Source organism: Atractosteus spatula, chromosome 9 (assembly GCF_055471065.1).
Source record: "Atractosteus spatula isolate fAtrSpa1 chromosome 9, fAtrSpa1.hap1, whole genome shotgun sequence".
Classification (NCBI taxonomy): domain Eukaryota; kingdom Metazoa; phylum Chordata; class Actinopteri; order Semionotiformes; family Lepisosteidae; genus Atractosteus; species Atractosteus spatula.
This window is the reverse complement of record NC_142714.1, coordinates 45,267,150-45,284,314: the sequence shown is the minus strand read 5'-3', so window position 1 is coordinate 45,284,314 and position 17,165 is coordinate 45,267,150. Positions and strand designations below refer to the sequence as shown.

At 35.4% G+C, this 17,165-nt stretch overlaps 1 protein-coding gene across 1 annotated transcript in view; it reads left to right on the top strand.

The window, feature by feature from the left end:
• rxfp2l (relaxin family peptide receptor 2, like) overlaps positions 1-17,165 on the top strand; it is a 60,209-nt gene that overhangs the window by 27,212 nt on the left and 15,832 nt on the right. The window contains exons 5-9 of the mRNA XM_088926046.1: positions 3,961-4,066; positions 8,694-8,765; positions 13,817-13,888; positions 14,037-14,108; positions 16,197-16,268. Coding sequence (XP_088782172.1) covers positions 3,961-4,066; positions 8,694-8,765; positions 13,817-13,888; positions 14,037-14,108; positions 16,197-16,268 — 394 coding nt within the window. The remainder of the gene's footprint in view (positions 1-3,960; positions 4,067-8,693; positions 8,766-13,816; positions 13,889-14,036; positions 14,109-16,196; positions 16,269-17,165) is intronic.

Here is a 17,165-nt window from a genome sequence, read left to right as displayed (position 1 = left end):
TGTGCTGGATGATCTCAGCTTCACCCCTCCCCCAATCCTACTTTACTCAGATGAGGATTTGTATAAAAAAATTGCTCTTAAAGATTAAAGCACTTTCACAAAGATTAAAGTACTTTACGTTCAGAGAGCATTTGCCCACGTTTTAATATTGATGTGTGGACCTGTCTGTCAATACTTTTATCTATTCTGTTTTGAATTCTGAGCATGCTGTATTCCACGGTGCTGAGCATCAATTTAATTTGGATGGAAGAAAATGATTTTGTGCCTCACTTTTTCTTTTAGGAAGAACTTAGTAAATAGGAAGAGGAAATTAACTAGCAGTTTCAGTGTCACATACAATTAGTAATCTTTGACATAACAGATAACATACAAGTAATAATTACAATCAGAAGACTTAGGCATTAGAGGTATTAAAGTACTAATAGGATTATATGTGAGCAAGGGTATTGTAAAAATACCTACTATTATTGTGTTCATGGAAAATAAATCGAAAACATGTGTAGTTGCCTTTTGACTTAAAATTGCAACAGACTGTTAAGAGAGAACAAAATGGAAAAATCAAAATGAACACAAAACATTTGATTTATTTTACATTATTTGAGTTTTTTCACATGCATTGTTACATTTTTAGAATACTGTACATCAATTGAGGTGATGAATTCTGGAGACTGATGTGACTAAGTGTTTATTTTTTTTTACCCATCTTAACTGATTTTCCATTATTATTAATCCATATTATTAATCCATATAATAAGGATAAGGATCTTCTACGTGTGGTGGCAGCTGAATAATTTGTTTTTTACACAAACGTTTCAAAAATAATGTCTTCATTCCAATGAGTTTATTTAACAAAGTGTATTAATCTAATAGCTGGGTAAACTAAATCCTGAGAACAAGTATACTCTTATATACTTTAGTACTGTATATACAGTACAGTGCCTTGCAAACATACTCCCATTTCCTAATTTTGTCTCATTTTGCTAAATTATATATTAAGTATACAATTTTACATGAATATTTTTAATCAAATCATGAATGCTCAGACTGAGTACCATACAGTAAGTTACGTACATGTCAGCACAAATACAAAGAAAATGATCAACTATGTTGATTGCATAAGCACTAACCCTTTGGTTACTGTTTTGCAGTAATTATAGCCGTGAGTCTCTTTGAATAAGTTTAGCAACTCGGTACACTGGTGCAATTTTCATCCATGCTTTTTTGCAGACTTGCGCAAGCTCTGCCAAGTTTACAATGGATTGTTGATTGACATTTTTCAAGTCTTTTTACAGATTTTATCAAGTAAAGACTTTGTCTAAGTCACCTACAGTACATACTTTTAATTTATTCTTGTTAAAACAGTATAGTTTTATTACGTGTTTTGGGTTATTTTCCTGCTGAAGAGATAATTTACATATGGAAATAAAATGAGAAGCAAACTCATAACTTGTTAGTGTCATGATCAGTTGTTTCCGGGCCCTATGCAGACGACACAATCCAGAATTGTGAGGAAACACTGGGGGAAAAGTTATGCAGGAGACGGGTATGGAGACAGGGAGTGTGTCCTAGGGGTGCAGGTGTCCAGGGGAAGTGAGTCCGGGGCGAACAATCCAAGACGAAGTCCAAACAGGAATCCAAAACAGAAGCATAAATCCATAGCCAGCTGATCCATCCAGGGGATTAAAAACGGGAACCAGGTCGGGACCGGCGGGGGGAACAGGAACAGAAAGTTAAAACCACAATGGAGTCAGACGCTGCAGAACCCGGGCTCACATGAAACGGGGTTCGATGAAGAGTCTCGAATGACGTCTGCGTCTGGCTTTTAAGGGGGAACTGAAGAGGGGCTGGAATAAGGAACAGGTGCGGAATGAGGCAGAACAAGGAAGGGCTGGAGCACCCTTAAGAGGAGGAGTAGCGATCGTGACAGTTAGTAATTATGAATGCTGAAAATAAGGACCCTGTGCAGGGTCAAGCAGGTTTATTCCCTGAGCAGTAATAGGAAATCCTAATAGAAAAGGCTACCAAAAAAAGAAACAAGTCCTAATATCCAAAATCCAAAGGGCAGGCGATAGTCAAGACCGGGTAGACGGTAGAGACAATACAGCGAGGCAACCAACTTAGAAACTAGCGGAAGGAAGGAAGGAAAGGGAAAAGAGCAGGGTTAAAGTATTGATGGGAGTGATAGGCGATAAGAAGATTAGTTGCGGCGTGAGCGTCTGTTTAAGTGGGTGCGCGGGGGAATGTGACGGCGTTTGTGAGAGCGTGTGTAATGCCATGCCTGACAGTGTGAGTGCGTGCGGAATGCGTGACATAACTTAGTGCTGAAACCACCATGCTTGAGGGTAGGGGTAGAGTTGACCAGGTAATACTGTATGTTGTGTTGGGATTATACCAGTCAACTTGCATAAAATACAAGAGGTTTAAATTCTTTTCCGTCAGAACAAAAATCCGTTGGCACATGTTTACAGTATCACTTAAATGCAATGTTGCAAACTCTATGCAGTCTTGAAGGTGGCTTATTTTTAGTAATGAATTAATTCTTGACACCTTGCCACATAAACTAGTTTTGTGAAGTGTTAGGGATAGGGATATTATTGCCTGATGCATATTTTTTCCCATGTGTGTGTTTCAACTCTGTAGCACTCTCAGAGTTGCCTCACAGTGCCTTCCATTGCCTTGTATTGTTTGAGTGGTACAGTATGATTTACCTTCCATTTCTTGACTACTTCGCAGAATGTGCTCCCAGGGATATTCAGAGACTTTAATATTGATTTCTAACATTTTGCTTTGCCTTTACATTTGTTACGGTAGGTGACCCCTCAATCATGAATTAATCATGCTCTGTACATGACTTTGCCATCTTGCAATTAAAAAAAGGTCCTAGGCCCCTTACTTCCTAGCCACAGGTTCTGTTTATTTCCCAGAATTACCAGTGCATCCACAAACCAGACAAGACAGTTACCATTTGTATCATTTGTATTTCAATCTACTAAAGAGTTAAAAGTGGTGTGAAATGAACATTTCAGCAGGACAATGATATAAAACAGAAGGCCAAAACCACAAAGGAGTAGTTTAAGAATAAGTAAGAGAATGTCCTTGAGTGGCCCAGTCAAAGTGCTGACTTGAGTCATATTGAGAATCTGTGAAAAAACTTCAAAAATGCTATCCATAAGCAATCCCCAAGCAACTTAAGAGAGCTTGAGTAAATCTGCCAAAATAGAACTGGAAAAGTTTTGTCTCAAGCCGGTGTGCAAAGTTATTAGAGTCTTAATCAAAATGACTGACTTGCTGTCAAAGGTGCTTCCATCAAATATGGAGTTCGTAGGTCTGAATACTTATGCATTCAGGATATTTCATTTTTTTCAGTTTTGTTTTTGCTGATTTACTATAACTAATCTTACCATTAGATGCCTTTAGTCTGACCTTCACCTCTTCAGTTTTTGAAAAAAATATTACTTTTAAAAAAATGCAAATTCAGGATTTTGTAATTTCACTATTCTGAATACTGTTGCAAGGCACTGTATAAATGTAAAAACAAAAACAATTTGAGCACTCTGGTTGAAACTACCATATAAATTCAAAAGTATATTCGCCATGTACTGCTGTAACAAATTGAATGCCATACAAATATTGCTTGTGCTTTCTCTAAATGTATTTTCAAATAAAAAATAAAATGTTTTTTTTATCATACATCTAAAAGGTATGATTTCTTAAAATTCACCAAGTCATTTTTATGTATGGTTTATCAAAGTGAAGAGGGAGGAACACAAATTATAGTTGACAGGGTAAAAGCAATTAGATTCAATTAGAGTCCCTAGGATTCAAATAGAAGTAACAATGGCTTTAACTTTCTTTAGATGTACAAATATATTTTTTGTTCATTGTTGCCTATGGTGCAGAGAGAAATGCATATTCAATTACAGCTGAAAAATTAAACTCTTGTATAACCTGATCCTACAGTGTTGGATGTATATCCTGAAGAATGCCAGTGTGAGGGCAGAAAAGTGGATTGCAACAACAGAGACCTTCACAGCGTGCCTGCAGTCTCTTCTAATATTACTGCACTGTGAGTACAATCTGAGAAATCCCACTTGGAACTTTTGAACAATATATTTCACACACTGATTAACAGTCGACAGTGGATCGCTGCACTAAATAAAATATATTTATCATTTAGTATCATCTAATACAGTATGTAGTATTATTATGTACTATAATAACAGAAAATGATAAATAATAAAAGTAAATACTACTACTCATACTACTACTACTACTAATAATAATGTCTTTATCACAGTGAAAGTAATGTCTTTATTAGTTACTGTCTAGTAAGGCAGTACTGTAGCCCTTATACTATATCTCACTCACTCCTGACTCTGGTGAAGAACTAATAAGTAATAGTTTATAAGTAATAAGATCTTTGTGGCTCCTAAAATGGAGTTTAATAGGGATGCTCTAGACATCCCTGTAGGCACTCTAAACTCAAAACTCATTACATAATCATTATAGGAAGTGGGATGAATTTTGCACTTAGAAACTCAATTTGACCTAAATGATGCAAATCGATAACTTTCTGCAAAAATAAGATAGAGCAAGAGCATAAAGATGATAAAATGGGCATATGAAATACATGATAAACCATTTCATTAAATAGAGATTGGAAGGCTAAGCCAATTCTACATGCTGTCTGAGTGAAATGGGAGTCAGTTAATTGACAGTAATGGTCTGTTGATTCTCTGCTCTACTCTGTGTTTGTGAGAAGTTTTTATGTCTGTGGCAAGTATTTGCAGCAAAACTTGATTAGCCACTCACCTGTCTTTCTCCATCCAGCAAGAGAGTTGTGAAACTTTTGGCAAGCTGTTTCTCCCTATGGCTGCCAGCAGGCCATCATCAAAACACATAAAAAAGCTGGCCACTTTTTGTATCCAATACATTAGGCTTCACTGACCTTTGAAACTTGACGTCTCAAACTCCATAGTCCCATTAAATGTCTCACCTTGAGCCAAGTGCTTTCTGCAGACATGACACTGGTGCCAGAGACAGGGGTCATCCTGAATTCTTAGTTAGGATGTGAGGTTTCTGGAGGTTTCTGGATGCACCATCCTTTGCTTCATTCATTGCATCCAGTTTTGCAGTCAGGGGTGTAAAGACTACCACCACTAAGAGGTATTGTCCATTCCTTGATTATAATATCACCAAGGCAGATAGACTGCAGGTCCTTGCTGGCAGCAAGGTCTGTTATCAGCTAGTATCTTTTGCTCTTTCAGAAGTGACTCCCCAGTAAGGTACAATGTTTTCTACAGTAACCCGCTCATTCTTAACTTGAGTGTTGGGAATAAACACTAGTGCTTTGTGTTTCTTAGGATTAAATAAAGAGTCTGGGTATAGAGAGGGCTAGCAACTACTCTCATACACTCAGTGAAATTACAAATTTGGGGACGGGGTGCAAAAAATGAACAAATCAGGAAGCACAAGCACTAAATTCAGTAGAAAAATAGTCATATCACTTGCATTTCGAGCAGTACTTGGGCCACCCACAGACATTTAGTTTGTTTTATTTTTAGGCCAGGGAAAGGCCTTGCTGGTCCCCCTGTTTTGTCATGTGAATTAAAATTTTCTGTTATTTGGGTGATAAGCCAAATAGAAGACAGACATTGTCACACATAGTGTAATTGGAATTCACTTAATATAGATTGAAAAACAATATTACTGAATGTTGAGCTGTTTTAATGTCATAAAAAATATATTTTATTCTCTGCTTGAACTTCACTAACCCCAGCTGTGTCAAAATATGCACTATACAGTATGTGAGCATAAATTTGCCTTGAACTGAGGTGTTAACCAAATGTGAGCCTGGTTTCTCACAAATTAACTGTGCTCTGCCTCTTTCTAGTCCTGTTATACAGTGTTATAAATGAAATGTATTTAACTTTTGAAAAGAATGAAACCCCTACAAATGACACTGGAAATATGCACATCAGAAATGAAGCTGGAATGAAAGAAAGAAAACTGCAAACTCCTCTTAATCCACTATTTCTAACAAGCCTGGAAATTTCAGACCCCTAAGGCAAAGCACCATACGTACATGCTTATGTATTCTCTATTCACTGACAATAAAAGTATCTTGGGGCCATACATTCAATTTACTTTTAGTTACAATAGAAATCTTTTCCCATGGTGCTTATTGTACACTTAATTAAGTGCTTTCATAACAAAATTAAAACAGTCGGCTGAGATTAAATAAATTCAGTTGCTGGAATAACATTATTAAATAATTGGGATAACTAAAGAAATACTGTTGTTTGTTGACTGACACGTTTCTGCAATATTAATTTTAACCACTCCAAGGTGAAGAACTGAGATGTGCTTAATTCCTTCCGGTAGTACTGTACATACCTATCAAAAGCAGAACAGTTGGTGAAAACTGAAAGCTTCCAGTCTAAGCACTTTGCAAACATTTTACTTAACTAATATGGCAACTCAAATTGAATACTATATTACAGTACACTGACATTGAAATTTAAAGTAGTGTAATATATACTGTATGCTGCGCTAGAATTATCATATTCCATAATATTGAGTGGGGGATGATCAGAATTACTATCATGCTGTGCATGCCCTGCTTAACTATGTCTTCTTGAAAATGATCACACTCCCCATGAAACACTAATGAGCCTTTCTGGGTCCTGTGCTATTTTAAGACATTTCTGGAGGATTAAGCCAAGAATTATAAAACAGAATGTCATGGAAAAAGTTTTTAAAAAATTCAAGTAAGCATTTCTATTTGTACACTTTTTCCCCATGTCTGTATAATTTATGCAGAGTTTCTTAAATTTAATTTAAGAAATGACATGATTTATCACAAAAGTGGATAATTTTTAAGTGCAATAAAAAAGGTAAATGGATGGAAAAAAACCATAAAACAGGAGCAATTGAAAAAAAACCATGAGAACTTTGGGATGATATGCAAACTGCTTTGAAAGCTTCCCCATCTGATCATCTGTGAGGCAGGCACACTGACCACTGTCCCACCTTCAGTATTAATTAACCCATTACACCAAATTGGCCACCTTCATATAGTAGTTACACAAAATAAATGCATTGTTTTACTGTTGATATTGCATACAATTTACTTCATTTTAAAATATGTTAAGGGCACAACTACTTTAGCTTTTTTGCAAAATTCTTTGTATAATCCCAGTTTATTTATTATAATAGTTCAGGGTAACAGTGGCCTCCTGGCTCAGGAACTGTTATCTCTAACAGGGGCCAGTTGGCATGGGGTTCAGTGCCAGATTGTCACAGTTGAAAACAGACAGTGTTTGCTTGGAGATGTAATTAAAATGAACCCCTTCAGGATGAATATTCCACTTTTCCATGACTAGATGTGAGTGTTCAGCTGTTTTGTTGTTAGTTGTGTAATTATTTTGACCAGTTTTCAAGTTGCTTCACATATGTTAAAGTATCTTGGGATTTGACCTCTAGAACTCAATACTGAACAACACTTTTTGTTAAAAGTTTTAATCAAATTATTATATGGGACTTTTCATATCTGTCTTTTGCATTGAATTTCAAGTTTTTTTTTAATTCTCTATGACTTGAACTATACACAGTTGCACAATGAACTGTCAAAGCAACTCTTGTATCTTTTTTACCAAGTATAATTTACTTGAATACAGGTGCAGTGATGATGGATTGGATTTACTGAAAAAATGAGAAATTAGAACATTAAATTTCTCACTTCGGGAGTTCTTTATTATCACTAGTTATCATTCAAAAATCTTTTGGCACGTACAGTACACTCAGACTCAAAAGATACAATATTCTGTACACGTTTTATTAATAGTACTATAAAATGTACATAAGCAATATAAAAGGTGACAATAGTGTATATTGTATATGATTAAAGTTGCTGTGATATACACGAATCACTGATCAATCATACAGGAAAATAATTAGAAAAAGAAATAATAGCAAAAGAGTAAAACGTGGTGATGGTTAGCAGTTAAACCCATATAACATACCATTATTCATACAATTGAAAGACAAGTACAGTACATAAGTATTACCATGAAGTAATCTTTATTAAACACACTGGGTTGGAATTAGAGCTTTATTTGCGAACAGTACAATGTGAATGTATACTAAACAAAATTATATGCTGGTCAGGCACTTGTCCTGATGGAATTTAAAAATGGAAATGGAATGCTGTATCTGGTCTCAGCCTTGTCCAAACTCGAACAGATGGCTTTGTGTCAATGATGTATCGTGTTGTAAGAAAAGGAAAGGGTTCCATATTTTGCTTCATGTTGCAGTTGGACTTTTTGGAAATGCATGTCTCAAAACTCTGGTCCAGCCACAGACCGGATGTCTGGATGTCTCCAGATGTACTGGAGCTGTTACACTCAATGTCCTTTGATATTCAGTGGTGTGGTAAAAGGTTCAGTCATACTTTCTCGTTCATCAATCAAACAATTTGGAGCTTAGACAAAACTTCTCTTGTTGCAAAGAAAAAAGAGATTCTTGAAATTCTTGAAAGAATTATTGGACAGAATTAATGCATAATATAATACATGTAAAAATTATTCTGGAAAATGTCATTGAAAACAATATATATTTAGAAATCATGTCATTTAATGATACCACATACTGTACCTTGTGTTAGGTACTTAAAATGTCCTTTTCTTCCCTAGAGAGCTGAACAACAATCAAATAACATCTTTATCAGCTGATTTGTTTATCAGATACAGAAATCTGGAGAAACTGTAAGTATAACTATTCTAAATTCTTGACCAATTTACTTTGTATCTTTCTGTGGAATTTCTTGTTTGCAATTCACTTTTGTGAAGTGCTGCTCATATTTCCACAGTATCCTACTGTAGAATCATAATCTGCTTAGAATTTGATGCAGTTGCAGGTATTTATTTAAATAAATTCGAGGGCAAAGTGTGAAGACTCTTAAGATAGATAAGAGCTATTACCATGTGATTAGCTGTGAAAATGTAATGTGTTACATGCACAACAGGTGGTATTGCAGAATATGCAACTTTAAATACAATTATTTTTACAATCATGACAGATACTAACTTATAATAAATACATTTCCTTTAAAGAAGTCTTTAAATAAACATTTAAATAAGTCCAATAGAATAGAAAAAAAAACAATAGAGAAATTATTATACTTGGAAAAAGGTATAATATATGGATTTTTCTAGTGATAAAGTACAATGTAGTGTGCCGTCCCCATTTTTAGTATAATGCATAATATTTGGCTCTGACAAATGAAAAATATTTTATAATGCTTAAATAAACTGAAAATAAACTGCATTTAGCTAGCATTCTCTTATCTAAAAAATGAAATTGGTTTTAAAGGTGTCACTCTCATGAGTGTACTCCGTTAATCCTTTCCGATATTTGCAGCAAATCCTAAAAGTGCTGAATAGTTCAACAGTCTAAAATAAGAACTTGATATGCAATGAACAAGAGAAGAAAGAAATGTTAATCTAACCACTATGCTTTTTTTGTTTAGAAGCTGTTTTTCCAGCCAAGTTTACAACAAACAAGTTTGAAAGTCAAGTTCAATGTTTTGTTCTTTTCATCTCTGCCATCAGCAGTAATGAAAAAGGAGCAACTCATATAATCTACTGAGTTTTTTTAATCTTGTCCAATTCAACGGAAACATGCCTGTTTCAAGTGATTTCAAGACACAAAACTGGGCTGTGCTATGTTGTTTGTTGACTGACCAAGATTTCCCATAGAAAAGTTTAATATAAAAACCAACACTATGGATTTTGTTCAAACATATCACCATATCATTGATTTGTCAAGCAACCAGACCCCCACATGGCTTGCAGTGTTAACAGAGCTGAGTCAATTCTTCCTCCAATACTGTAGCTCTTTTCCTAGTGCTTGGAGCTCACAGTGTTTAAAATGTGTTGATATGTTTCAAAGAATGACCACTTCATGGTTTCACATCGTATGAGTGCCAGTGGTAAGCCAAGATTCCAAATTTTAAAAATGGACTTAAAAGGTGAATTTTAAAACGTTAAGGGGACACTAATACAAATTACTTTGTAAAATCTGTCTGCTTTTTGTGTCTGTACTTACACTAAAATCTAAAGTGGAATAAGTATACTGTATACAGTATGTACACTGTATATGCTATTTTTATCAGTACAACAAACTACATTTTTGTATGTCTTTCCACCTTAATTTTCATTGTAAGTGGATTGTTGCATGTTTTAGAAATTAGTTTTTAACAGAGATTTAGTTTCTGCAATAAACATGGATTATTTTATGAAATCTACTTACCTTTGTTTTCACGATATATAATTCTCACATTATGGAGAACATAGAGTTGTTGTCACAACTTTCATTTCCTGAAAAATGATGCAGCCATTACTACATCTCTGACCTCACACTAAGCATGTATACCAAAGCTGTATACTTCTGCTGTGCCTTCTACCCCTTTTCATTTAATGCTGGGGGAATGTGAGGCATTCTTGCCAGAAGTTTTGCAGATGAGGCAGATTAAGGTGAAAGAAAATGGAAATGACTGCATTTCATTTCAGGGAACCAAGGTTGCAACACCAATCCCATGTTCTCTTTCAGATGGAATGCAGTTGTTACCTCATGGGAGCAGATATACTCATGCAGTCACAGAAGAAGGATGAGGCAGCACCAATCAGGAGTTGACCACATGCTTCAAGATGGAATGTAGCCCCACCACAACTAACAGAAAGGTGCAATGCATCTGTAAAAATTAGTATATAAAAATCGACAGACATTCTGGCCGAGGTCCGTGTTGCTCTCAGGGAGATCTGTCTTACACCAAAGAAAGGGCCCATTGGACTGTAGAAGTATAACCTGTACCACTTTCCAACCACCTGCATAACAAAGGGATCAATCATGACCCCTCAATGAACCAGATATTCCTGAGGTTCCCTAAGATAGCCCGCTCCAGAAGCCATCGAAGAAATAGATTCTCACCCACGGGGCAGGAACAGAGCATCCCCATGTTGTATACAGAGGCTTTCCACTCCTCCAATAGGCTCTAGTCCTCCATGTGCATCTTTGCATCTTGATAAGCGCTGTAAGGTGTGGACTCCCTAGTATGCGTATGTGGTGAGCTATACTGTAGATGCTACAACAGAAAAAGAATGATGACAGCATGTCTACTCCTTTTATAACACACTTTTTATAAGGAGTGGGCGATGCATTTGGGAGGAATACTAATCTGCATCGAAGTCGAGAGAGCCAGATGGACTTGCAATTGAATGTCGAAGTCTCAAAATGGAGGGCTTTATGGAGACTTAAAGGTACACTGCCTTGGATGCAGGAGTGGGCTTTGCACCCTAGAAAGAAAGAAGAATGCTCCATAGATAATCACATCAACTTGCTTTTTCGGCATACGTGTAATGTAAATTGCACAAGAGCATGCAAACAATCTTCTACTGTGATAAATGCATGCGCAGCTTCTAAATATTTAAGACAGTGGTCGTGAATGACCACTGTCTTACTGTTTCAGGCCAGGCATTTGGCCCTGCACAAAACACTAAAAAAATGATATAAACCATTGTAAAATTTGACAATTCTTCCATCAATTTTATGATGGCTAAAATGACTGCTGGTGGCAGGGGTCGTAGTCTTTTAAAATTGGTATTGAGATAAGACAGGACCACATGATTGCATCTGTCACGTTTAAAATCTTCCTCCTATGTGTTACATCATTCCTGCACAAGCACATGGTAGAATAGAGTAGGGTGTTTTAGATCTTTAGTTGGACGGGAATCTCTTCAATATTAGGAGATTCCAAGCTGTCACTAAGCTAAGATTAGAACACTTCAGTACGCCAATGATTGTGCTTTTGTGACACACAGCCCCAAAGCACTGCAAGTTACACTCACAGCAGCTGTACAAGCATGCAGTAGAATGGGACTGTCTGTCAATATTGTAAAGACAGAGATTCCATGTCAGTGGTCATCTAGTCCTTTCCCTGAGCTACCTGCTTTTACCATCTCTGACTCCACACCTACCACTGTGCCTCACTTCAGATACCTTGGAAGCATCCTTTTTGAAGACTGCATTTTGACCTGGTCAATCCTGGACATCCAGAACCAGAAACAGGACTTATAATTTTTTGGATGAATGAGAAAAAGAGTTTTCAGGAATCACAATCTACTGTATATCTAAACAGCAAAGGTATTCTGCAGCTACATAATGGTTCTCCTAATAGAGTCAGTGTCATTAAAGAGTGCAGTTACCATATTCATAGTAATAAATCCTTCCATTTATATTGTGCTGTTCATCCTAAAGGATCTCAAAGCACTTCACATATAGGAAGAGACCATGACATACCAGCAGCACATCACTATACAATAGTTTAGGTAAAGACATGAGAACCAGCTTCACAAATTATATTAAGGGGAAACATTCAGAAAGCTGGATTATAGAGCCCCAGAGTGAAATTTAGCCAGCACAATGGGATTAACACCCCAACTTTTGAAAAGTGCTATGGAATTATTAATAGTCAGGACCATTGTTTAATTCATCCAAAGGACAGCTTCTCCTACAGCACAATGTATTTGTGCTGCATTCAGGTTCACATAGAAGAACACCACCTCCTGGTCTACTAATTCTACTTGCAACAGCAACCTGGTTTTCCAGTACTGGCCAGAGCCAGACATAACTATCGTCTGATTACAACAGATCTCAGATCCTAAAGTAGTAATGCTGCGTGCTGCCTTTGTTCGGAGTGAGGTCAGTGACATGGCACTTCCCATGAGGTAATAACTGCATTTCATATGAAAGGGAGTAGAATGTGAGGCACCCAATAGATGTTCTTAGAAATCAAACAAAAATAAAACATATTTGTAATCTTACAGTTTTAGGATGTTTGCCTCTAAGGTAGCAGTTATTTATTTTGGGAGGTGAGTAGCCAAGTGATTTTTAATTGTGAAACAGCTGTTAAGTGTATTAATATAATTAGTTATAGAAGACAACAAAAAACAAGCGTTAGCACCCCTCCTCTTCTTAACCTATACCAAACTGGATTGCTATAGAAGAGTATCAGTAACTCCAGTAAACTGTGTACTTCAGAGCACCTAGATGGTATTTTATTTTGCTGAATAAAACCTGTCAGTTCTGGAATATAATTGGAAACACATTATAATCAGATTACGTTATGACTTTTGTTCAGAATCTGTGTGAGCTCTGAGGATGACGGGTGCGTACAGACTCAAAATTGTCCAACATGGTGTAAGTTATTGATTTCACCACAGGAGAAACCCCAAACATTAGTACCAACTGGTCTCCCTGACCCCACAAAGGGGTCTTAAATGTATATCCCCTAGGGCTCCAAAATTGGAGAGGCATGGGGTCTCACATACCGATTGAAGCTGTCATGACAACTTCATGCAAACCAAAAACAAGAGCCCTGGACATTTTCTTCCTAGAAGAAGCAGCTCTCCAATCTCATGCTGTGAGTCCAAAGTCTCACCACTGCATAAAGCAGCCCCAGTAAGTCTAAAAGCCCACTTTCCAGCTCATGGACACTACACTGCTCCTTCCTTATCATTCACATACACACAAGCAAAGGAAAAATGACTACAAAAATGATCTACAGAAACAGATCATAAAAAGGAGATATTTATAGCAGCCCAGTATATTTATCTGTCTTCAGGCCCATGGAAACTGATTGTCTGGAAAATGAACTATAATCTACTCTTTATAGCATTTGTTTTTTTACAAGGAGATTTCAAAAGCATGACAGTTTGTGTATGTAAAAGAAAAAAACATTGCTATGTTTCTTTTTCAGACACTTGCAAAATAACAGCATCAGCAACATATCCAACAGAGCTTTTTCTGGACTTCGGAATTTAAAAAAGCTGTGAGTGTCTGCCTTGAGTGTTCAATTAAGAGACGAGGAAAATAAAAGTTAACTCAAATCGTACAGTTCTGATGGTATTTCATATTATGAAATTATAATGAAATTAAAATGAAATCAATGTGAATGTGTTTCTCTGAATTCTGACTAGATTCCTCAGTCAAAACAGAATTACTGTGCTGAAGACTGGAGTTTTCAGGGACCTTGAAAGTCTTGAATGGCTGTAAGTTGAGTTAAAATATCTTCTTGCATATACCACAAATCACTAGTACAAATTTGTTTACATTTGTTCAATATAAAAGTTTCTGCTTTTATTGCACTATCAATACATTTCAGTTCTTGATTTTCCTTTGCATTTTTAATAGAATTGTTCAGTTTGATCATTAAAGTTTTGATTAAAAATATTCACATTAAAAATGTAACACTTGAAAGTCAACAAAATGGGATATGATTTCTGTGCATTAATACTTTTCTATGCAACTGTATGTACAGTACATCGGCACTAGTTAATTGATGTTTAAACCTTATATTGAGTGAAATAGTTTATACAATGGAATTAAAACAATAAATTGCTTTGCTGCATCATTTGTACAAGAGCAGCTTCTAAAACACAAACCCCAAAGAGTTCAAATTGCTGTTTGGTGAGAGTCTTATTTCTTCCTCTGAAACATTGTTTTTACATAAACACACTGATATAGTTTATCTACTGTAAATATATTTCCAAATACTAATGATTAAATAAATGATCTCGCTTTGGTTTTACAATTGCTAGTGGTGTTTTAGCAGATATTATTTTAGAAAGTGTCAATATGTACATTTTAGAGAAATAATTCTGAAATTATCCTGGCTTACGCTAGTTTACTTATCATATGCAAACTGGCTTTAATCCAAAGAATGTTTCTCTGTAGGTCTCATGAGTAATTTCATACCACTAGACAATAATTATTTAATAGCATCTTTTTAAAATTTCAGCCTACATAGAAGGGGCAGCCTTGAAGTAATCAATAGTGAATTATAGTACAGTGAATTACTGTAGCACTTCTACAATAATAGAATTGAAGAAATATTTTACTGTAACTTAGAAAAATATGATACTATTACAGAGAATAAAGGGTGGGTGGTGCCTAATTGTACAATTTTACATTTCAATAATAACAGACCAGTAAAAAAAGAGTTGAAAAGCCAGAATGAATGTTATTGTAGATTCTTTTGTCAAATGCAGATCATTTTAAAGAAACCTTGATCTTCCACTATAGAAATTTATTTTCACATGCAGCTGTCAGCCAAAGCACTTGAACTTTTCATATAAAAATACAGATTAGGAGACTTATACAGTATATAAATATTTCAAGTATATGATTATACAAATTAATATACAGATCATACATCCTTCCTTTAATTAACGCATTTAATCAATGAGATTAATGCATCATTATGTTTTGGTTTATCTTAAACTCTGTTTACTTTAAGTATTCGTTTAAGATTCAGCTCAACAGATTGTGAAAGACCTCTGCGATCCTTCAGCATGAAATGGCCTTGTTAATTTTGCAGCAGGTGGTATGGTGGCACAGCAGTTTGGGATTATTGTTCTTTGGAACTGATTACAAGCTGGGACACCTTCTGTGTATGGAGTTTGCCCACTCTTCCCTGTGTTTTCTTTCTCTTCCTACCTTCTAATGACATTGTGGGTTGGTTACCTGGTGTCTTTAAATTAACTCTGTGTGCTTGCATGTGCTCCCTGCAATGGACTGGCATACCATCTACTGTAGTTTGTAATCTCAGCTTGTGGCCTTAATGTATACAGAAGGTTGTCTTTAGATTTCTACTATCTATGGAAGGAATATGTGGCTTTTTGATAATGGATGAATGGATAATTCTGTAATTATACTCCCCATTGAGTTTCTGCCATGTATAACAACCTTCATACTTGTTTATGTGATATGATTAATCTTTCCTACACTGTAGTGAGTCATTTTGCATTATAACCTTTTACCTTAGCTAATTTATTTTAATACATTTTGCATTACAATTTCCGTTCTAGCCCTCATAATTGCTTTTTTCAGTCTTCCAGTAGTCCACTGACAAATGAGGATATTAGTGTAGGAGTAAATGCCATACATTAATGCTGTACTAATGGAAATAATAATGTTGTAACATTATATTTAGCTATATTATTAACTATAGTGTATTCGATTTTTTCAGCAGTTGCAGTAAAGTTGTTTAAAAGTATACTTATGAATTCTAAAAACAAATACCGTCCTATTTTCAAATATATGATTTGATGCTCTTCTGTGTATTTTGTTTCTTTCAGGATTCTAGAAGAGAACAAAATAGCTATCATAAGACAGAAGTCATTCACAGGACTCAAATCACTATATTTCTTGTAAGTATCATAGCACATTATTTGACACAAACCAGTAGGTACAAAGTACAAGCATAGTGAAATACTGTACAAGTGCATAAGTGTCAAACACTTTATTGTCAGTGTCAGAAAAATTCCACCATGTACAGTATGTTTCTATATCATGGACTAACAATATTTCTGACAATAAACCAGTTCTAAGTAAAAGAGAAAAGAAACTCAGTTTGATGAAAACCTGTTGCTAACATTTAAACCTTATTATTACTGTAACAGTGTTTTGAAGTATGCAAATTGAAGCTTAATATTGTGTTTCGGTAATTCATAATGAAAACATACATTTGAATGAGTTCTAAGTAAATACAATTGATTTAAGATCTAAGAATGATGTCTCTCCATTTCTTATTTTTTCAATGCTTCATGTGATTACAATAAGGCCATTTCTTGTATGTATATGCACAATATATGTGATGCAATAAGCATTTCACATACATTGTAAGGCAGCAGAGTTGTTATGTTCTTTAGTTATTACTTATATATTTATTGATAGAGAGTGCTGCTCGAGATAGCTCAGAATAATGTAAACATGTTCAGTGAGTAAAGTATGTTATTAAACTGAGGAGATGCCAAAAGGTACCTTGGTATGATCAGGTGCAGACAGCCTAATTTCTTCAAATCCTTATGCTTAAAATGCCATATATATATTTTTTTTAAAAACGTATCAAATGGTTGTCAAAACTTGTTTCGTCAACAACGGGTGTGGTTGCCAAGGTGACATATTTGCAAAACAAACACATTTTAGCAGAAGGCCAGTTTTTTTTATCCTATGCATTCAATATTCAAATAGTCAAGAATGCAAAAATGCAATAGCTAAAAAGCCTTATTTTATAGGATGAGATGAAACAACGAATAACATATTAA